The sequence below is a fragment of the Alternaria conjuncta genome (assembly GCF_024043145.1).
Source record: "Alternaria conjuncta strain BMP 0040 chromosome Unknown scaffold_1, whole genome shotgun sequence".
NCBI lineage: Eukaryota > Fungi > Ascomycota > Dothideomycetes > Pleosporales > Pleosporaceae > Alternaria > Alternaria conjuncta.
Window position 1 is genome coordinate 1715125 of NW_026250090.1, and position 15905 is coordinate 1731029.

Genomic DNA, 15905 nt, shown 5'->3' on the forward strand with positions numbered 1-15905 from the left:
AGCGCGGGTTTGAACTTTTGCTCGCGGGGACTGAGCGGAGAAGCGCAAACGGCCAACATCCTCGACAACCACTGACAGGACGACCCTCACACCGCTATGCCGCGCAGGTGACGACAACATGGCTCCAATCGATCCCAGCACTCTGTCCTGCAACTGGAAGATACTGCAACAGCGACTCAAGCCTTCAACGCCCGCGACACCTCCGAAGAACAAGAAGTTCGAGGACGAGAAGCAGTCTTCGCTCAAGCGCAAGAGACCTCAGCACGCCAATGGGAAGCACGGAGATGCATCACCAAAAGTTGTAAACGGCTCCCAGAAGAACACACCGCGAAAACCTCTGCCCTCGAGAAAGCGACAGAAGATGGAGGAGCCCGCGTCTGTCGGCGCTTCAGCCAAGCAGCATAACGCCAAAACCCTCTCCAAAAGCATCTCGATGCCCTCTCTCAAGAAGACACCCCTTCTGAGCGACCCGAAGGATGCCGCGGCAGCGGTGTCCATCCTCGAACCACACCCCGACTTTCCCGATATAGAAAACGAGGGCGTATCAGAGGTAGCGCTGCCCGGGAAATATGTCGCATTAGATTGTGAGATGGTGGGAGTTGGCCCAGAGCCCAACCGTGACTCTGCGCTGGCAAGAGTGTCGCTAGTCAACTTTCATGGTCATCAGGTCTACGATTCCTACGTTCAGGTACCCCGAGGAATCGAAGTTACCGACTATCGAACCGCTGTCTCCGGCATCGAGCCTAGACATCTCCGCAAAGACGTCGCGCGACCCTTCGACGAAGTACGAAACGACCTCAAGATCCTCCTCACCGGGCGCATACTCGTCGGTCACGCGGTGAAGAACGATCTCGACGTGCTCATCTTGAAGCACGACAAGCGCTTCATTCGCGACACATCCAAGTTCTCGAAGTTTAGAGAGTTGGCCATAATACCGGGGCGCACCCCAGGCTTGAAGCTATTGGCAGACAAACTACTGGGTGTAGAGATTCAAGTCGGTGCTCATAGCTCGGTTGAGGATGCTAGGGCTACCATGGCGCTGTTCAGGTTGGAAAAAGACAGCTTCGAGCACGAGATCCGGCAGAAGTATGGTAACATCCGCCTCGACGCAGCTGGGCCAGAAGTCGACGTCGGCGGTGGTGAAGAAATGAAGAAGAAGAGCCGGAATAGGAAGAAGAAAAAGAAGAGGAACTAGTAGGCTGAGACGTGTACTCTTACAGCTGCTGTTGTTCTTGATCTTGCTGCATTTACTTGGAGTCTTGCATGGCACGGATACCCTGAAAAGTTTACGTGTAATTTTACATTTACTATTGGATCATGTACTGTCGGTAGCTTTGCATCTTTGGCCAAGGTTGTTCCTGTGCCCACCAATACATCAAATATTCTCTCCATGTGTATCTAGCAAAGAGACTGCTTCCGATAAAGCCTTCACGTGTTTCAGTCCATGTCTGGGGCAGCCTCAACCCGAGACCGGGAGTATCACAATGGAGTTGAAATGTGCAATTGAGGCCAGGACTTTTGCACTCTGCCTCGTCATGCAGGTTGCCGACATGCTAATGTCCGTACATCCGCCAGACTGGTACCACTAGTCTGCTACCATCTTCAACTTCACCAGAAACTCTACTGGATTCTCTGAGCCGGTCCGAATTTAAGGAGGGCACCAATCTTGGCGCCGCCTGCACTCGTCCGACACGTGAAGCTTGACGATATTTGGCTCGGACCTTAGCGGAGATAGCATCTACCATGACCAGATATCCCCGCATTGAACATGGGAGACCTTGGGATGGTGTTCCTCCACCGTCTTACCGCCATCCGACAAAGATCGGCCCCGACAACCGTCGGCAGTCTCGAACTTGGACGCAATAGACGAAGAGACCGAAGATGGACCCTGAGGTACTCCAGCGTAACACGTCATACGCATGTGAAGATTCAGGAGATATAAGAAGAGGCCGAGTCCTGCAATAGGCCCCTCACAGTACCTCGCACTTCCATCCCCATCTCCTAAACTCCACTACCTTTCCAAAGTTTCCCAACTACTTTTTCAAGATGCCTTCTCCATTGGGTGACGTACCCAAGGCTGCGTCCCTCCTGGACTTCCACCGCGTCATGTCGCCCACTGCCGGCATTCGCGTTTCTCCTCTTTGCTTGGGAACGATGAATTTTGGCGATGCGTGGGAGGGCATGATGGGGAAGTGTGATAAGAAGACCGTGTTTGAGATTCTTGATTTCTTCCACAAGCAAGGTGGAAACTTCATTGATACGTAAGGCTTTATACCATCCATTTGGGCACGTCGTGGTGATGATGGAAGCTGACATTGTCATAGCGCAAACAACTACCAAAACGAGGAGTCTGAGACCTGGATCGGCGAGTGGATGAAAGAGCGAGGCGTACGACACGAAATGGTCATAGCCACCAAGTTTACCACCTACTTCCCTGACCCAAACAACTCTCCCCGACAACGTATCAACTACGCTGGTAACAGCACGAAGTCGCTCCGCGTCTCGCTTGAGGCATCCCTCAAGAAGCTCCAGACTGATTACATCGACCTGCTGTACGTGCACTGGTGGGACTTCACGACATCTATCCCTGAGTTGATGCAATCGCTTAACGCCGTCGTCAACTCTGGAAATGTTCTATACCTCGGAATCAGCGACACGCCTGCCTGGGTTGTCAGCAAAGCGAATGAATGTAAGTATAGATATTTGGCAAGACTTCGTATCCGTAACTAACGAGAAATTCAGATGCCCGCAACCACGGCCTCCGTGGCTTCAGTGTCTACCAAGGCCGCTGGTCCGCAGCCGATCGTGACTTCGAGCGTGAGATCATCCCGATGGCACGCGAAGAAGGCATGGCTCTGTGCCCGTGGGGTGCCCTTGGTGGCGGCAACTTCACCACCGAAGAGAAGCGCAAGAACAACGAGCAAGGTCGTAACACTGGCCCAGCTTCCGAGAAGCACATCGAAATCTCCAAGAAGCTCGAAGCCATCGCCGACCAAAAGAAGACACAGGTCACCAGCATCGCCCTGGCCTATGTACGCCACAAGTACCCCTTCGTGTACCCAATCGTTGGCGGCCGCAAGATCGACCATCTTAACGGTAACATCGAGGCGTTGGCAATCGAGTTGAGCGAGGAAGAGATTGATGACATTGATTCCGCTGTTCCTTTCGAGATTGGCTTCCCAATGAACTTCCTGTTCGAGTTTATTGGTAACAAGTACAAGAACAACATGACCAGTTCCGACGTTGGTCTCCTGGCGTATGCTGGACCTCTGGAGAGCGTACCAATACTGCAAGGCCCTAAGCCACACCCGCTTCAAGGATACGGAGGCAACTAAGAGCATGGAAGCTAGATATTGAACGTAAACGATAACCGGGCCTATAGCTTCATGCATGAATCAAAGGAGTAGTCTGAAAATTTGATGTTTACCAGTGATACAAATGTCTCGCTTCGTAAATGATTCCTTCCCAGTCAATTCTTTTGTTGACGGAGGCTCACCCTCACCTTCCTAGTAGGACCAATCAAAATCCAAGCGGGGGCCCCACTTACACACTCTTTGCACTTTCCAATTCGCTCGCTCAATGCAGCACAACACACATCACGCCATGGACTCTCAACTTATTCCACTATCCGATTTCAGACTACCAGACCACTCAAAAGCTGCATTAAATCTCAATGGCTCCCCTCTCAGCATCATCGATCCTTCCAGTCTCACTCCCGAGACCACTGGCGAAAGCATTACCCCAGCAATCGGTCTAGCAACAGTCTTATACAAATGGCATCCAAACGCACTTGCAGCCTTCCTAGATCTAGATGCCTGGTTCTCCTTAACATGGACCCTAAGCATCGCCGAAGGCACACCCGAAGGATCGAAAATCGAAATCGGGCGCATAGGCAACCAAATTACTTTCGGCAGTCTGGATAGCAGCGGCGATAATTGGACGTTGATGCTTACCTACAACATTGTTCTAGAAGGTGAAGACAGAGGGAAGTGGATACCGAATCCCAAAGAGAGTATGTTGGGCGAGGAAGACGTCACAGATCCAGAGGAGATTGAGAAGCTGGGTAAAGAGTTTGTGGAAAAGATTGTGAGGGAGAAGAGGTGGGAGACGGGGAAGAAGATGAAGCATCGGTTCTTTGTGGAGTATGCGCCCATGGATGTTTGGGGTGATGGTATTCCGATGAGTCCGCATTGGATGTATTCTTCTCTCGATCTTTCGAGGTGTACGGCTTGCAAAAAGACGGGTGTTGCGTTACAGCGTTGTGGAAGGTGTGGGACGTCCACGTACTGTTCGGATGTTTGTCAGAAGGGGGATTGGGCTGTGCATAAGGATGTGTGCAGTATGAGTATGGAGGATAGGGGGCAAGCGATTAAGTTGTCCGAGAAGGGTGGGTTGATTATGTGGGATGTGGAGAAGACGTATGCGAAAGAGGAGGGGGAGATGAGCGCGAATCCGAATTTTGAGATACCGCAGGTGGAGCGGAGGGTTATGCAGGATACCTAAAGTAGTGAGAAGAGCGGATGAACAGAGGAGGCCGATCCAACAGCGCGTCGGCCTCATCCGATAGCAGGGAAGAAGCAGGATTTTGTCGTACCAAGAGATGGAAAGATATGAAATTTTGACTTTGGAAGGCCTATCCGATTGATGTCTCAGGTCAATATATCGCTTACATACGTCTGCTGCTGTATTGTCTGATGTTCGATACTGCCGCACTTTGTTCCACGTAGACCTGAACGTAAGTCCGTGAACTCTCCCATCCCTCGTTTGCCTCAGTATGACCCAGTTCAATAAGATTGCGTACCCTCCCGCACCTCCCATCAACTCAACGAGGGCTCTTGGTCCAGTGGTAAGACACTCGGATGCAACGCTGGAGGTATACAGGCCTGGCACTTAACCGTGTCAGTAGGGGTAAAGAAACCGGGCACACGCCATGGATTCGACCATCGGCCCCAGGGTAGAGTGAAATCTCCCTTCAAACTGTAGCAGACTAGATGATGCAGCTTTCGAGAGACGTGCGTTCGATCCGCATAGAGCCCGATGATTTTAGCGTCCTTGATCGTTTGGAATGCGGGCTAAGTGTCTTGGGTATCTTTTTCGCATTTAAGTGTGCTTGATACAATTGTGCGACCACTGATTTCTCCTCTAGCCTGTGGGGAAGGTCTGGGTGGTGATGGTAGGTGACAATATTCTTGATGCTAGTCGTGTAGACTGGGTGGATATGTCTCTTATGATTTTGTTGCTTGCTTGCGGAGTCGCCCACTTTATCCATATGCACCAAAGCGTGAAGTGTTCCAAGTCGACCGCCATCTGCCAGGTAAAGGTGCGCATCCGAAGTGATGTTCTCAATTCATCTAGGCGCTGAGACTCGTCCGAAACTTTCTATACCAATAGTCCTCGGTCTTTATACATCAGACTGTTCATTCCGTCATCTGGTAACAGACCAAGGAGCATTTGGTCTAATGGTATGACGCTCGTGCTAAACTTCCGTAGACCTTCTTAGGAGCGGGCACTCAATCGTGCCTTGGACTGTTGATATTGTTCTAGGTCCACTCTGTTTATAGTTGGTGCAATTCTGACGCAGATGCGGGTGGAACGAGAGATCTAAGTTCGAGTCTTAGAGTGCTCATCCTCTCTTTTGCTTCGTTGGTGGGTGTAGTGCGTGCCGTTTTGGTGGTAGGTCGGCATCGCTTTAGTCCCTCACTTTTTGGCCTCCTTCTTCTTTTCTTTATCCCACTCTTTTTGCTCCTTCATGAACCTCTCCTTCTTGTCCACATAGCCCTCGTGCAGCTTGGCCTTCTCCCAAACCTCCCTAAAGATGATGCTAGCCTCCAGTTTCTCATCTTGCCCTTCGTGGCCCTTGCTTCTCTCTAGTTGCTCTCCGGTCTTCTTGTCGTACTTTCTTCCTCCAGCATGGTTTGCATATCTCTTTGCCCTGGTCATTCCCATCTGCAAGAACTTGCGGGACATGTCCATGCCAACGAAGTCATCCTTCTTGTCGTACTCCAGAAACTTGGCGTAGATTTCAGACGAGGACTTTTGTGCGATAGCAGGTGTTTTGAAACGCCATAAAGGGAGGATCTCGGACTTGTAAGGCTCGAATGTTAGTACACCTTGTTCGCCGCGACCGATGCGATAGCTCATCCGCTGGGCTTTTGTCAGAGGTTCCGAAGGCATCTTGATCGCGTTCCTGATCATTGACTACTTTCTTGGATGCTGGTGTTCAGGTCAGAAGCGGTGGCAGCCAAAGGAGGTGGCTGGCGAGGGTTTATGACGTAGTGGGTTCACGCTACGCAACGCGCGAGTACGTTGCACGTTGCTTTGCCTTGCACTACCCAACACGCGTCAGGGTCTCGCTGCACGCACCAGAACACAGTGATAAACTCTCTTGAGGCACGTCCTTCTGCTTCCTCACGAGTTACAGGAAAGCGCTATGATAGACACACAGAGGAGTAGGTATTGGGGTGTTCGACCAGGACTTGGTCCTGCTTATATACAGTCTAATGCAATCCTTTCTAATATCGCGGTATATGTACAGGTGGGTGGGTGCATTTTTTGCACTGGCGTGGCTGTCTTATCCCAGGTCTGTGGGCGCATGCAGCCGTGGTACGTTTGTTTGTTGGATCTTCTCCCAGGCCTCCTGTTATTGATTGTCGTTCTTTCCCCGGGGCTTGCACACCATCTTCTCGACTCGTTGCAAGATGGTCAGTTGTTGCTCTTCTTTGCCCTCGTCGTCTTGTACACCCAGCACCTGCCCAATCAGACCACCAGGCTTGGGCACTGGGCATTCCCTCTTCGCCGCCAATTTCTCTTCAATCAAGCGCTGTCTCCTCCGCTCCTCGCTCATGACGCCATTGCAACTCTCGTCTTCCGGCACTCTCCGCCGCCGTCTCCGCCTGTTCTCTCCTGTGGGGTCTGCGGAATCGGCGAGTGTGCGAGGGTCGACCGGGCAGGGTATCAGATGTGGAGCGGCGACGACGAGGAATGAGACCATGAGCGTCGTTCCAAAGAGCGAAGTCGTCATGCGCGACCGCGGGTGGAGGTGCGGAGGCATGTTGTGTGTGTGGGTTGAGAAATTAGAGAGCGAATTGCGGAGGCATCACTGGGCCTAGAGAGTCGTTAACAGCTGGTGGTTGGAACTGCGATAGTCGCTCAGAGCATACTGTGCCAATTGAGATGCCTCGAGCAGATGTAGACGGCGGGGGAGCGGGGTTGGCGGTGGTGATGGTGTTCTGGTGTAGTGAACATGGACGGCGGAGCTAGCTGGACGGGCTTGGACCGACATCCCTGCGAATTCGCATGCCCGCTGTGGATCTCTGGCCCTCGACCTCCACCAGCCCACCACCTTGACTTGTTCACCTACCACAGAGCTCCCGCCCTTCAACATTCGCTATCTTCAGCTTAATAGTCCTATACAACTATCACATAGTCACGAGACCCGCGCATTCACTGCATCTGTAACGCGCCACACGCGCACCGCCACCCTCCGTACTGTTCGCGCCCACCAGAATCTTCCGTCGCGAACAGCTCGCATAGCTGCAGACGCATTACGCACGCAATTGCCAACCGAAGACTCTATACGTCCCGAAAGCCCTGCGCGGGCGTATAGCGCATAGCCGTCGCCATGAGCGCCGGTGGTAGCGACCTCGACAAGTATGGATAGCCACTCAGCCGACTAGCATACGTACGATATATGGGGCTGACACCGATCGCAGAGCTATCCAGCAGCTTCGCGCATGTCGTCCGATACCCGAGAACCAAGTCCGAGAGCTATGTTACAAGGCACGCGAGCTGTTGATCGAGGAAGGCAACGTGGTTGGGGTGGATGCGCCAGTAACGGTAGGCACTATATTAGGTCAACACTTGGGCATAGCTAATCGCGTGGCGTTGCTAGATATGTGGTGATATTCATGGCCAATTTCACGACCTGATGGAGCTCTTCCGGGTCGGTGGAGACGTACCGGACACGAACTACCTCTTTATGGGTAAGCCAACCGAATCCCGCCATGCTGCTCCGCACTGACTGTATGCAGGCGACTTCGTTGACCGCGGTTTCTACTCGCTCGAATCTTTCCTCCTGCTCCTATGCCTCAAAGTTCGTTACCCAGACCGAATAACGCTCATCAGAGGCAACCATGAGTCTCGCCAGATTACGACTGTATACGGGTTTTACGATGAGTGCTTACGGAAATACGGCAGCGCAAACGTCTGGAGGTAGCTCGCATTCCCGCACTCTGGCTGTAGAGTCAACACTAACATTGGCAGATATTGCTGCGAAGTCTTTGATTACCTAGCCCTCGGTGCTCTCGTGCAAGGCGCCGCAACATCGCTCCAAGCCACCGATGGCCCCATAGCCGAGTCCAGCAACGCAGAGAACATGCCCGACATCGACCAAGATATCGAGATTGAAACGCTCAACGCGAACGGCGAGGTTATGTACCGCTACGCACGCAACTCAGACTCTCAGTCAAGCGCCGCCTCGCAAGTAAGCGCAAACATGGGGTCCTCGTCCCCCGTCGCCCCAACACCTGGAAGAGTTGGCCCTGCAGGAACGGGTGCAACTTCGTCTGCCAACGGCTCAGCTCGGAACGATACCGGAGCGATCTTATGCGTACACGGAGGGCTGTCACCGCTCGTCGACTCTGTGGATAAGATCCGGCTTTTGGACCGAAAGCAAGAAGTGCCACACGAAGGAGCTATGTGTGATCTCCTCTGGTCCGATCCCGATGAGATTGACGGGTGGGGCCTGTCGCCGCGTGGTGCAGGCTTCCTATTTGGAGCCGATATTGTCAAGACGTTCAACCATAAGAACGACCTCAGTCTCATCGCAAGAGCACATCAATTGGTTATGGAAGGTTTTAAGGAGATGTTTGACTCAACAATCGTCACTGTCTGGTCAGCGCCAAACTACTGCTACCGTTGCGGCAACGTAGCCGCCATCTTGGAACTTGGCGAGGATGGATCAAACGCTGGTTTCCAAAGGAGATCGAACGGAGACAGAGCAGGTGGTGGTGGAGGCTGGGTCCTAGGCTCGAACGCTGGACCGAACGGCGAGAGACGACTGAGTTCCGTACTCAACGACACTTATCAGAAGAATAGGGACGGTCCAGGACGGCGGTACCGGGTCTTTGAAGCTGCTCCCCAGGACTCGCGAGGCATGCCGGCGAAGAAGCCAGTAGCGGACTACTTCCTTTGAGGAACAGCGACATTACCGCTGGAATTGGAGTTGAATAAAGCTTGTGAATTGGATACCATGCCTCGTCAGGCCATTCCCGCGTTGCTTATAGGGTTGCTTCAGAGCACATCCTGCAATTGAGCTTGGGCGTTTGGAGTTTGCAAGAAGAGTCCAATGAAGTTTATGGGGCGAATACACCTGGCGCTTGATGCTGGATGAGGCGATATAAGACTCCATTGTTGCTATACCGTCACCCGACCAACGCTCATGTGCCGCCATATCTCTGTCATGTCTTCACTTCCCTCAGCGCATTAATCGTACAGCAGATCTGACACCACTCCTTCCATGCCGATAGCCAACTATGATGAAACCCTGGAACGCTATGGGACGTTACGAAGATTGGATGCGGCCACTCTCCCAAGTATAACGACATCTCATGCTATGCGTTGACGGCGTTGAGTGTCGACCTCATTACAAAGTCATCGAACTGACGCGAACGTTAGCAACCAGAGCCCAGATGTTGCGGTGTCACCCCAGCACCTACCGTGTACGGCTTTTACGTATCCCAAAGTCTCCAAGGACAACGGCAGGATCATGGTCTTCGTTCATGACTCCAAGCTCAACATCTGGTAGTTGTCAGAGGCAGAGCTAGGACAACGTTGAAGAGCAACCAACATACCGACTTCCGAGCGCGCGATCTGACGACGAGGCATGAATCTGCGTAAGAAGTATGCCAGAAGAGGGATGCAGGTGGCTAGTAGAGTCACAAAAGCTATGATTGCTTCAACCGACCAGGAAGACATGGCAGAATTGGTATGAGGCTACTGATAACGGTCAACGCAGAGTGTGAGGAGCGATGCGACGTTTGATAGGGATTCGCTTTCGAGGAAGAGCGCGACTTCCATTCCGTCTTTAATCATATGCTCAAAAGCAGAATCTGCTATTGAAGCCTCTACAGAATCTGCAATGGTACTTTTGCAGGTTTTGCATGATTGGGCAACATGGCTCCGCCTCCTTCCAGTCCGGCTTGACAGGGTAGGTCATCTTACAGAATCTCGCTTTAACCGAGTTGGGTCACTTTTGGTCGTCGCAAAGCCCAAGATTTTGTTGCGCAATGTGCTGGTGTTCTGTGCCGCCCGCAGGTTTTGCACCATTGGTCAGTTCCGCCATGGGTCATTGCCTCGTTTACAAAATCTCGCTGCACCTCTATGCAGCCAGGTTTTGCATGATTGGTCGGCTGGTACGCGGCTGACTGAGGCAAGGGAAATGAAGTCGTGTCGTTGGTGCACACGAGACGCGGCGGACAGGCGCAGTATGCGTCAGGCACGGTATGAGACCCAAGCTTGACCGGTCACATATCTAGGCATGTTCCAAAACTTTCAGCCTGGTCGTTACCCTACTTCTTCCTCTCTTCTCTGCAGCCTCGAGCTTCGCAGCACAAGATGAACAACGTCGTCAAGACTGATAGACTCGATGAAGCAATATGGAATCGCTATCGCACAACGATCGAGAGCCTTTACTGGGAAACGTCACTCGATAAGATCGATGCCCATATGAAGAAGCATTATGGTTTTGTCGCTAGGTACTTCTATTGCCGCATCACATATCACTGAAACCTAACACCGCAAAGCAAGTCACAATACGAAAGGCACTTCCGCAAATGGGAACTGCGGAAAAATCTGACTACGGCCGAATGGGTAGCCACCATCAGGTATTTGACGGAGAACTCGATTGATCTTGAGCAAGTCGAAGTGTTGTTCAAAGGACGTGAGATCCCTCAGAATAGAGTTTTGCAGGAGATAGCACGGCGCAGCTCGCTCGCTAACACCCTATACGATGGTATGTTCACGTTCGGATCTAGATATCTAATGCTCATAGTACACAGGTTCCCACAGGCTTCCCAAGGATATCACCGTACGACCACGCTCACGCGCCCCAACCATCGACGCTGCGAACGGCCTTTCAGTCGTACCAGCCCCTGCAGCAAGCTCATCTTCTTCTATGCAAGCCCAACCAGACTTTGGTCTACTCACGATTACCTCGCCCTCCATACACGGCCTCAGCCTGAACAGACCCGCTCTTGTTGCCGAGTATAGCTTGCCATTTTCCTGGACGCATTCAATCAATCTCGACTCCATCTCACAAAGCCTCTTTTCTTCCCAGCAGCTGGTGAAGTGGACGAAGCCTTCCAAGATGCGGCTTGATGCGATCTTCCATTCAAAACATCAGTCGATCGTGGATACTACATATGAAAGCCACGATACGATGATTCCCTTATACGCAATTGCTTCACTCGTCAACAACGTATCGTCGGGCGGCCGTACAAATTTGAATGACGCATACGCACTGCTGAAGGCGCTCCCTCTTACAGACGTTTCGCAAAGTTTGAAGGCTCTACCGGCTCCTATTCTAGACGCTCTCAAAGAAAGAGTTTTTGCGACTGCTGTCAGGGTTGGGGATGTAGATCTTGTATCAACCATGCTGGAGCTGGACATGGACCCCCGCGAGCAGATTATGATGGAGTGGCCATCTGAGTCGATACCAACCTACCCACTGCAGTTTGCCGTAGCTGCAGGTCATTTCGCAGTCGCAAAAATACTTAGCTCTCACATGTGTCGAGGAGCAACTCAATCACAACTTGAAAACCTGATTGGGCATGTTCTTGCCGGAGAAAAGTCAAGCCGGTATTTCCCCTCTGAACACTGTGCCAGACTTAGCGGATCAGAAACCACAAAATTGATGTGTATCACTCTTCGCGCTGGGGCTAGGCCACATCGGAAATACCTAAAACATAGATATGATAACGTTTCCGTGGCATCTCTGAAGCAGCTGATAGAAGCTTCAACGGCAGGGATCTCCGCATGGCTGGAAGCAGGCCTGCTTGAACAATATTTCGCGCATCATAGTTACGAGCAGGGACAAGAAGTCCAAATGTCCTTGGCTAGGGACGTTCTACAATTTGTTGTGTATGACAAACAGCACTATCTGCCGATGACAGACCCAAGACCCAAGACGGCAATGTTGGGCGCACTCCACGCTGCTGTCCGTCAGACCAATAAACGGAACGTGGAGATGATTCTGGAAGCAATCAGTTATCTGGGCTATCAACTCAACGACGGAGACGCTTACGTAGGCGATCTCGGCGCGCCTGGCTTCATGGACACCTCAATTCTGGACGCGTTCAACAACACCAACTGGATTCTTGCAGCGGCTTTGATGATAGCAAAAAGGCCTATGGCAAACTCAGTCATGGTTTATGATACAACGAACGAGCAAAGATCACAGCTTCGACATGCCATTGGAAAGAACGATCTAAGACTTGCTTTCTATCTGTATACCCCAATGAGTCCGAACCACGTCAAAATGGCCTTTGCACACGAAATGGTCGAACTCGCGATCAATCACCGTGACTTTGCAATGGCTAGCACCATCATCGAGGATGAGCCCTACTGGAGCACAAAAGGTCTCACCATCCTACTGAGTCATGGTCAGATCATGGCAGTCAGTACCCTCTTAAAAAGGAATCCGATTTGGAATCATGCATTGAAAGCTGCGAGTGTGCACAAGGATTATGGGCCCTTAGAGACGATGTTTTTCCACGGCTTAGGGGTCCCGTTCATCTATTTCGTAGAGGGGGAACATGTGGTATTGGAGCAGGACGACCTTCAGCTTTGTTTCCGAACTGTTGCTCATTATTGCATGGCAACGAACGACTACGAATTATGCCAATGGCTGCTACACGTTGGCATGGATCCCGACGAGCTCTATGTAGACTTTTTGGATGGGCTTCAGATCAGAAAAGGCCCAGGGTTGCATTGCTCTCTTCCTGAGGGCATAGGCACGCAATATTTTGATGATGGCTATACGTTGCCCTCTCTTCTCGCCGTCGCGGCTGAGGGGAACAACATAGATTGGATGAAGGTCCTTGAAGCTAACGGTGTCTCTGTTATCGATTCCAGGGCATTGTTACAGGCGATCAAGTCGAGGGCGACTGTCACCACTGTGCATTTTCTTCTAGACGCAGCAAAAGCGGGGAAGTCTTCACTTAAACGAAGCTATGGTGTCGCGGCACTTCGCCAAGCAATTCGTTACCGCGACATCGATCGGATCGACATTCTGTGTGGCGTTATATACATTGATGAATTCGAGCTATTCAACGAAGAATTAGTGAAAGGGAAACCTGCAGTCAGCCCTCTCGGCGAAGCAATCATTGCGAAAGATACCGAAGTCGTTCGGGTCTTGTTAAATCATGGCGCCAGTCCAAATGCATACGTATCCTTGGATGGCTCGAAGATGTTGGAACACATCAAGAGCCCCATACAGCGAGTCACTCCCTTACTAGCCGCTATCGACGTACAAAGCCTTCCCCTGGTCAAGATATTGGTGGAGCACGGGGCAGAGCTACAGTACACACGCAACATGGGTGTTACCCGCACACCTCTGCAAAGAGCCGCCGAGACGGGTAGCTTCGACATCGTGGAGTGCCTCGTCAACCAGGGTGCCATCATCGATACAGTTCCAGTATACTCTGGCGGTACCGCGTTGCAACTAGCTGCCATGACAGGGTTCTGCGGCATTGCAGCGTTTCTGCTCGAGCACGGGGCCGATCCGAACTACCCGCCGGCCAAGGGCGATGGGCGAACAGCTTTCGAAGCAGCAGCAGAGTGGGGTCATATCGACACGATGTCGCTTTTGATGCAGTGGAACACCAACCTCGATGCGCAGTTTGGTGAGCCTCCCGAAAGTCAGTATGAGCGGGCTCGACGGTTTGCTGAGAAGAATGGTTTCATGGCATCAAAGCGATTCGTGGAACATCTCTACGGGCAAAGGACGAGAGACGAAAGTTGGCCTGCGGGTTTGGACTTGGATCCGATGTGATTGATATGCTGATGATGCGGGGAACTGCGGACATCTCTGGGACGCGTCTTGGGTTAGTTCAAATAAGATGCGCCACTCATAGCTTACCCAAGTTGAGTATATTACCAATTGGGGTGTTAGGTATGAACTTGGCGATGGCTCGTGGACCCAAACTATGACGTCTCATTAAGATGTAGCTATAAGCTCAGCTCACTAGCATAGCTTCCACCTCGTTCCCTCGACGTCTTTTCACTTAAATCCTCCATATGGACAAGTTCGACCTCCTCGTCGTTTTCCTCGTGCCGGACTGCAAAGGTCCTGGTGTATGTAATCGTGTTGGGTTCAACGGCCAGGCCTTCTTTCCCACCTCTGTCACTTCTCAACGTGTCTAAGTTCTGAGTTGTGCCACGACTTCTTCTACTGCCGTTTCCGTTCGCGCTGCTTCGCTGGGTGCTTCCTTGTATCGAGCTGATGACCGAAGGGATTGCGCGGATGAAGATCAGGCGGAGAGTCGGGATGCAGGCGCAGATTACTCCGACGTGGAGCTCGTACATGGACCACAGGACGACTTTCGCTTGCTTCCATGTATAGTTGTTGTCCCCGTCGAAGAAAAAGAGCGACTTCAGGCGGAGGATGGAGACTACTGTGACACTGCAGAAATGTAAGCTTGAGGCTAAATGATGTGATGTGGGCTGCAGGCGCACTGACAAGGTACCAAGAGAGAACATCAATGCCACGCCGAACTTCTTCACCCATGTCATCTGGAGATGATAGACCTCGTATAGAGGAATGGCTATCATCCAGAGGTCCAACACAATGCCTATGATGGCATGCATCCATACTACCGCATCCATGTTGAGACATTTTGTTGGTCTTTCCATGTCCCATCCCGTCCAGAAATCACTAACCTACATTGCCAAGGACGAAGTTAGCTGGTGTACCGTACACCTCGTGAGTGATCTTGACGTACCGGTAGACATGGCATCGCGGCGGGAATGAAAATGGAGAAGGTCCATAATCCAATAAAGATGATAGTCCCCCACAAAAGCTGTACTGTTCGCCGTCTGAGGAATATCCGTAGGAAGAAGGAAAGGAGCGTAATCTTGACCAAGGCAGCCTGGAGGAGGTATAGTAGAGTGACGACGTAGAGCCATCGTATAAAGTTATCGATGTGGTCAAATGGAACGTTCCAAATGTCGATACCAATGCCATTCGGAAGCATACACCTGTCGACAATAACGACAGATGGTACGGCTAGAACCACCGTAGCTATCACGAGGAAGTCGTCCCAATTAAGCCCATTGACGTGGAAAAACATGTGGTAACCAAAGCGTAAGATGATGCAGGAGCCTGTCACTACGGCCAATACGATGTTTGCCACGCGTAAATGGGTAATTTCCGAACGAACAGGCACGTCGCAGAGAGCTGAAGTTACGTTCTTGGTGGCTGGGAGAGTGTTGTAAGCAAATTTTCAGGGTATGGCGGCGAATTGACTTACTCAAGCTCTCCTTCACCGTACACGTCGAAATTACGCATTTTTCCGCTGCACTCTGAAGCTTAGCGTTGGCACATACGCATTGCTTATCCGAAAGCTGGCAGGGTGATTCAACTACAGCTGTCGCCAGGCACAATTGCTACAACCATTAGCAACATATCATTCGACCCATGTTGGCTGTTACATACCGCGCAGCTTGGAAGCGAGCCGATCGCCTTGAGCGCGGCGGCGTCCTGTGCCACCCCGATCGAGGCCCATGCCGCGAGGACCAGTAGTAGGTACAGCGGCCATCTCATGTCTCGTCTCGTCCAGCGACACACAGTATCCAAGTCGAAGTCGTCTGGCAAGAGGTGGGAACAAAGAAGGAATCAACGTTCCAGC

General features: G+C 51.7%; 9 protein-coding genes across 9 annotated transcripts; 6 read left to right on the forward strand and 3 right to left on the reverse strand.

The window, feature by feature from the left end:
• Window positions 1–118: 118 nt before the first annotated feature.
• J4E85_000630 (uncharacterized protein) lies at window positions 119–1195 on the forward strand (the record flags this gene model as incomplete). Its single annotated transcript, XM_051464920.1, has 1 exon — window positions 119–1195. One exon carries the CDS (start codon window positions 119–121, stop codon window positions 1193–1195), a length of 1077 nt encoding a protein of 358 aa, XP_051331441.1.
• Window positions 1196–2046: 851 nt separating this feature from the next.
• On the forward strand, window positions 2047–3335 carry J4E85_000631 (uncharacterized protein; the record flags this gene model as incomplete). Its single annotated transcript, XM_051464921.1, has 3 exons — window positions 2047–2261; window positions 2325–2689; window positions 2743–3335. The coding sequence occupies 3 exons, from the start codon at window positions 2047–2049 to the stop codon at window positions 3333–3335; spliced, it is 1173 nt and encodes a 390-aa protein (XP_051331442.1).
• A 244-nt stretch (window positions 3336–3579) lies between these two features.
• Window positions 3580–4503, forward strand: J4E85_000632 (uncharacterized protein; the record flags this gene model as incomplete). The annotated part of the gene is made up of 1 exon (XM_051464922.1): window positions 3580–4503. One exon carries the CDS (start codon window positions 3580–3582, stop codon window positions 4501–4503), a length of 924 nt encoding a protein of 307 aa, XP_051331443.1.
• A 1194-nt stretch (window positions 4504–5697) lies between these two features.
• On the reverse strand, window positions 5698–6195 carry J4E85_000633 (uncharacterized protein; the record flags this gene model as incomplete). The annotated part of the gene is made up of 1 exon (XM_051464923.1): window positions 5698–6195. The coding sequence occupies one exon, from the start codon at window positions 6193–6195 to the stop codon at window positions 5698–5700; it is 498 nt and encodes a 165-aa protein (XP_051331444.1).
• A 445-nt stretch (window positions 6196–6640) lies between these two features.
• On the reverse strand, window positions 6641–7051 carry J4E85_000634 (uncharacterized protein; the record flags this gene model as incomplete). Its single annotated transcript, XM_051464924.1, has 1 exon — window positions 6641–7051. One exon carries the CDS (start codon window positions 7049–7051, stop codon window positions 6641–6643), a length of 411 nt encoding a protein of 136 aa, XP_051331445.1.
• A 570-nt stretch (window positions 7052–7621) lies between these two features.
• Window positions 7622–9193, forward strand: J4E85_000635 (uncharacterized protein; the record flags this gene model as incomplete). Its single annotated transcript, XM_051464925.1, has 5 exons — window positions 7622–7650; window positions 7713–7836; window positions 7892–7982; window positions 8031–8211; window positions 8263–9193. 5 exons carry the CDS (start codon window positions 7622–7624, stop codon window positions 9191–9193), a joined length of 1356 nt encoding a protein of 451 aa, XP_051331446.1.
• Window positions 9194–10614: 1421 nt separating this feature from the next.
• Window positions 10615–11376, forward strand: J4E85_000636 (uncharacterized protein; the record flags this gene model as incomplete). Its single annotated transcript, XM_051464926.1, has 3 exons — window positions 10615–10754; window positions 10803–10939; window positions 11339–11376. 3 exons carry the CDS (start codon window positions 10615–10617, stop codon window positions 11374–11376), a joined length of 315 nt encoding a protein of 104 aa, XP_051331447.1.
• A 727-nt stretch (window positions 11377–12103) lies between these two features.
• J4E85_000637 (uncharacterized protein) lies at window positions 12104–14050 on the forward strand (the record flags this gene model as incomplete). Its single annotated transcript, XM_051464927.1, has 2 exons — window positions 12104–12138; window positions 12178–14050. The coding sequence occupies 2 exons, from the start codon at window positions 12104–12106 to the stop codon at window positions 14048–14050; spliced, it is 1908 nt and encodes a 635-aa protein (XP_051331448.1).
• A 176-nt stretch (window positions 14051–14226) lies between these two features.
• J4E85_000638 (uncharacterized protein) lies at window positions 14227–15815 on the reverse strand (the record flags this gene model as incomplete). Its single annotated transcript, XM_051464928.1, has 3 exons — window positions 14227–14937; window positions 15000–15475; window positions 15713–15815. 3 exons carry the CDS (start codon window positions 15813–15815, stop codon window positions 14227–14229), a joined length of 1290 nt encoding a protein of 429 aa, XP_051331449.1.
• Window positions 15816–15905: the final 90 nt, after the last annotated feature.